Raw genomic sequence first — 5,831 nt, 5'->3', positions numbered from 1 at the left:
CAATCAATGATTCTCTCTCATCACTGATGTTTCTATCACTCCCTCCCTCTCCCTCCCTCCCTCCCTCTCTGAAATCAATATATATTATATAACTCAAAGTGCAAAGAAAAACTCAATTCTGAATCTTTCTGAAAAATTCCTGCAACACTTGGTTATTGATGAAGTGGTAAAGTAAATACTCCCCCAAAAGAATAACAATATTCTCCACATTATACCAACATATCATGGAGATTTAACCCTAAATGTATTTCTCTTCAGAAGCTGAGATCCAAAAGATTTACAGGAGTGCAAGAGACCATGGGATGACAATCTAGCAGGTAGTGTAATCCCATCATCACACTGGTGTCCTGGAAATGAATGTGGAATTGTCTGCCATTCCACACCCTCCCCACTTGTTTTAACTATTGCACGTGGTACTGTTGGGCACACAAAACACCAGGAGCTACCACCTCTGTCCTCAGGTTGCTTACAGTTGAAAAGGCACATGTGTGCCTGCACATACAATTAACTATTAAACAAGACAACTGTGTGCAAAGACCATGGACCAGACTCAAGAAGGGAATTAGGAGGAAGAGAAATTCAGAAGTGACTCAATAAACATATCATTTGAGATACTTGAAGCCACTGACGCTCAAAGCAGAGAAATTACTCCATTCAAAACACTGCTGTAAAGAAATGAAGCTGGCAATGTTCCCTGTGGAATGGGAGAGTAACAAGACAATGGCAGGTAGACCAGTAAAGAATTATTTAAAACAGCTCCCTAACAGCTCTCCCTGCCTTTATGCCACTAGCTATCTTCCTAAAACAGCTTGACTAATGACATTTACCTTCTCAGAAACCATCACTGGTTCCACACGGCCCAGGAATTACAATTTATATTGCTTCTACTATTAACAATAGATTATCTATGTCTGGGTATAAGAAATGGCCTGAAAAGGACAGGATTAGTTCCTCTCTACTACAGCATCACAATAGTGCTATGATGATGGGTCCTTTACCAGTTAACTGATGATCCCCTCACGGCTTATATTTCTAAAACTAGCCCTCATGGGAGTTGCAAAGGTACACTCTTGTCTTACTATCTGTAGAACATAGCACAGACCATACTCTGGGTCAGATAAGACCTAGATTCAAATCCCACCTGTACCATTCCCTAGCTGTGAGACTGAATATATTTAGAAGTCCCTTTGGATCTCAGTTTCCTTGTCTGTAAAATGGGGATGATGAAAGTAATAATTCTGACTTCATATGGTTGTTATGGATCTTAAATGGTCTTATGTAAATCCCTTAGGGACACCAGGTCCAGAGAAAACACTCAATAGCTACTTTTCATGAGGCCAAAATGCATTTTTTGTGAACACATATGTAAACAACATCAGTGATAAAAGTTACTGTTATTGGGGAGCCAGAGACTCACTTCCAACTGATTAGATTAGCATTGATGTTGTTTCCCTTGTAAAAACAAAAATTCCCTTTTTCATTCTTTAGTCCAGTCCTAGCTAATCCTGAAATTGTATGCAACCCAATGTGAGTCAAAAAAAGGAAAATAATAATTATGCTGAATAAAACATTTTATATTTGTATGTTCTAACGAGAGACAGAGCCGCATAATCCAGAATTTTTACTAAGTTATGAGCATGTCTAGGAGGTAGTTCCTATAATACCTGGGACAATTTCTATACTGACAGGCCCTGTGGCTCAATTAGACCCTCTTCTCAAGTGAATATTAATAAAAAATGTTATTTTTTATTAATGATCTAGCATTACCTAGCTAACACTTGAGTCCCAAATCCCTTCTCCCTTGGAACTTCCTGGGCACTTTCTCCTATCTGTACCACTCACAGAGTACTTAACACACACCATGTTTTATTCAGGGAGTCAAACTGATGATTCCAACAGAACAGAAGATCACAAGTTTTCTATAAATCTAATCCATCTACTTAAATTGGAGAAGAGAGAATACAAATCTTGAAGATGTATGTTTTGTGCATTACATATAATAATCAACTCAGTAGCAAAAAGTATTCCTACCTCTCCCTTCACACACACTTTTATTCCATATAATCCTAACATAGCTTATATAGTTCCAGAATCCTTTAGGGCAGGGGTGGGGAACCTTTTTTCTGCCAAGGATCATTTGGATATTTATAACAACATTCACAGGCCATAGAAAATTATCAATATAAAATTAACCTGCTATATTTGGTCAAATATTTAATTAACTCACCCCTAATGCCTTGGTAGGGCGAGACCAAATGATTTTGCCCGCAGGCTGGATATTTCCCACCCCTGCTTCAGGGCATACATTTGTGTATGTATGCTCCCACCAGCATACTCACAGGTGTATTGTTCATGAACATGGATGGGAACAGGAAACAAAAATTCCAAAATCACAACTATGACACAAAGTTCTTGTTGATATCATTCAATGTCACTATGGAAGAGACTTCTGGCAAACTTAAGAATGTTTCTGTCTCACCCCTAAAGACAATTTCAATAAAGATTAGATTAGTAATAAAATGCCAATTGTTGCATATCGTTTATCCCATCTTTATGGAGGAAGGCACACTGAAAATGGTTAGATTTTAAAACTTTTTTAATATTATTTTTTATTAGTGAACTAGAATTACCTAGCTAACACTTGCGTCCTAATCCCTTCTCCCTTGGAACTTCCTGGGCACTCCTTTCTCCTCATCTGTACCACTCACATAGTATTTATCACAGACTATGTTTTATTCTAACCATGTGTGTGCATGGCTTATCTCTACTATCAGGAAAGGTTTTGGTGGCAGAGGCCTTCCTGCCCTTCTTTCTTCCACTATGCCAAGCACAAAATATTTCACATAGTAGGCACTCTAAAAAGATATACCTATTGAAAGCTAACCAAAAACATATCCTTTGTGCTAAAGATACCTTGTGATCATGGCATCTTAGCTACCCATTACTTGGTAAGTATAAAGGTACATGCAGGACTTCAGTTGGAAGCCCTATCAGCATGATGTACTCCCTAACACCCTTGAGAACATATCAAATGATCTTAATTATGATCTAAAAAGACTGAGAGTACTTAAGAACATGGAGTATTCTTATAGCCTGTTCAAACCTCTAGAAGGCAAGTGCAAGGCCCTTGGGAACAAAACCTTAACCTTGGGCTAGGCACCCAGACATTGTGCCCCTGGACTTTTGTATTTAAATACAGATATATACCCCCCCTCCACCACACACCAGGGAAAGTGCCCAACAATTCATTCATTCAAACATAAGCTGAATACAAGTCATTATATGACTTTACTCCCCAAAATGACCAAAATTATCTGAGTGTAGCCCAGGGAAGACAAGGCTAATGTATGCATCTGGAGAGGCCAGGCTGGCTGATGGTAAAGATTACCCTGTTTCTATACTAGCCGTCTAAAGGTATTTACTTGGGTCTGTCTGTGTTGTGACAGTGTCCTAGACTCAAATGAATGCCTCTAACACTCCACATTTTTGAGCCATTCAGTCATGCATTTTTGTTATTGTTGAAAGTGGTGCGAAATTGCACTGCATGAGCTAAAATCCTTGGTGGTCTTCCAAGGATTCCAGCTAAAAAGGCACTTCCTTTGTTCCTTAGGAGAATGCAGTCCAGTAGGTCATTCAAAAGGGGAAATAAAAGCAGCAGCCCTGGGAGGGAGATGAAGGACAAGACAAAAAGAATAAAATGTTTTGGGTGTGAGCACATTAGCTTCCATTTCCTGCTGCTGGTCACTAATAACTCTCCTATCTTTGGAGGGAAAATGTCCAGATAGACACTCACGCAAAAGTATTCCTCAGGTGTTTTCTGGGGATCATGACAATCAAAGGGAACACCTGGTACACTCTCTGAGCACTCATCAAACTTCCTTTTTCCTGAGATGCTGCCTGGGGAAGATGTCCTGCAGCTTCGAGACTGCACAGAGCCAAGTTGGAGAAAGTGGGGAGGGCCATTTCTCAACCCACTCCCTGAATACCTTCAGTCTATCTCAAAGGCACATATTGTTTGCATGATCAGAAGATGAAAACTTGTCACACTCCCATTAAGTGCATCACTGCATTTATCCCTTCAAAATGTGGGAATGACAACTGTAACCTTCACGCCAATCATCTCTGCTGGGCCCAGGCCCAAACCATGCAGGGCACAAAGACCCCAGGTCAGACCTGTAGAGCCCCCAAGCTTCAGTGGCTGCTGGTTCACTTCACTTTTTCTGCCTGGGAAGGAGGGAGAGTGGAAAGAAAGAGGGCTTTTTAGAGCTCTACCACCAATAAAATCGTGCCACTGTGAGGACATACTTGAGCTCCCCAAAAGACAGGCAGCTCAAGGGCAAACAGTCTCCAATCAGTAGTGTGGGAGTTATTTGATAACTGCCAAGGTGCAGTGGACTTCTATGCTGCTTCAACAACTTCTTGGGTTCTATTTCTAGACAGTTGCTGATTACATTCGGAAAGTGCCCAGAAACTTCCCTCAATTACCTTTGTAATTTATATGTAATTGATGACTGCACTTAATCTCCAAGGTTATTAATAGTCCTTCCAAAAAATAACCCCCAAGTCTTCCTAAGCCTTTGGGAGTGCCTGGCTGATATTACAGTATTTCCTTTGCCAACTGCCGGCCCCCTGCTCGCCCCACCCGAGCGACTAAAACCTAGAGGCAAAGGCGCACTCTGCTTACTTCCATGAAAGGTTCGGAATGGAGGCTTGGCCCCTGAGCTCGAATCGCTCACTTCTCCGTTAGGTTATTCTGGCCACCAGCCAGTGAGATTCGTATTTCTTTCTGAACCCTCCGGGCAAACGGGCTACCTGTGCAGCCCGCGGGGCTGCACGCAACAGTTGGCCTCTCAGAATGAGAGTGCGACCCAGGGGGGACCCGCCCGGCCATTGCCGGCCTTGGGAGGGGTGAAGGGCGCCGGCCTGAAGGCTGCCTCCCAGGCGCTCCAAGAAGGACTTTCACAAATACCTCCAAGTACCCCCAAGCGCCAAAATCCGGGGAACTTTTTCACAGGCTAAACAGTCTCCATTTGCATAACCATCTCCTAGCCGAGATTCAGGTTTCCTGTAATCAGTCCTTTCAAAGGTTTGTAATTCAACGTGCAATTAACCCTTAAAATGAGGTGAGAAAAAAAGAAAGGGGGGAAATACCCTTCTCGCCCAACACCTTCAGAAGAGTTCCCAAAAGTCAGATTTGGAGGGGTGGAGAGTCTTTTGCTTTTTAAAGGCGACTAAAGCCGCTGTAGCTACTAAAACTAATCCGTCTCAGCAGTGGGAAAGAGGTGGGCAAAGGGTTTTTAAATAACATCAATGAAACATCAATTCAAGTCCCGCGTTTTGCGCTCCCCGGACTCTGGCAAGAAGGTTCCCCACCACCACCCCACAGGCTACGTCCACCCCGACCCGGCCTCTTGTCACCCACACAACAAAGCGGGGAGCCCCGTAATAAGTTCAACCCGGAAAAGGCCAAGGAGCGGGTGACGCGCACTCTGCGGACCAGAGTCCTCTGGGGCTTCCCGGGACTGGGGGCGAACGCGGGAACCTTCTACGCCGCAGGGGCTCGCTCTGGAGTTCTCCCTGTGGGCTACCTGCGCCCGGCGCTGGGGGCGGCGGGGCGAAGGGACTTCCGTGGCCCCTTCTCTCGGGCGCCCGTCTCTGCGCTCGCCCCCCAGGGTTCCCACCTACCGTTGATCTCATGCATAGGGGCATCGTTCTTGTTGAAGCCTTTTGACACGTAGAGACGCCGCACTTCCGAGCAACTTTTCGACTTGAGCTCGGCAGCCAGGAGCGCGGCGCTGAGCACGGCCAGGGTGCAGAGAAGGGCGGGCAGG

At 43.9% G+C, this 5,831-nt stretch overlaps 1 protein-coding gene across 1 annotated transcript in view; it reads right to left on the bottom strand.

Annotated features, from left to right (window-relative positions):
• The window catches only part of GPC4 (glypican 4), a 119,856-nt gene extending 114,032 nt beyond the window's left edge, over positions 1–5,824 (bottom strand). The window contains exon 1 of the mRNA XM_006753134.2: positions 5,686–5,824. Within this exon, the coding sequence (XP_006753197.1) occupies positions 5,686–5,701 (16 nt within the window). The 5' untranslated portion in view covers positions 5,702–5,824. The remainder of the gene's footprint in view (positions 1–5,685) is intronic.
• Positions 5,825–5,831: the final 7 nt, after the last annotated feature.

Source organism: Myotis davidii, unplaced genomic scaffold (genome assembly GCF_000327345.1).
Source record: "Myotis davidii unplaced genomic scaffold, ASM32734v1 scaffold631, whole genome shotgun sequence".
NCBI lineage: Eukaryota > Metazoa > Chordata > Mammalia > Chiroptera > Vespertilionidae > Myotis > Myotis davidii.
This window is presented reverse-complemented; position numbering and strand designations above follow the sequence as displayed.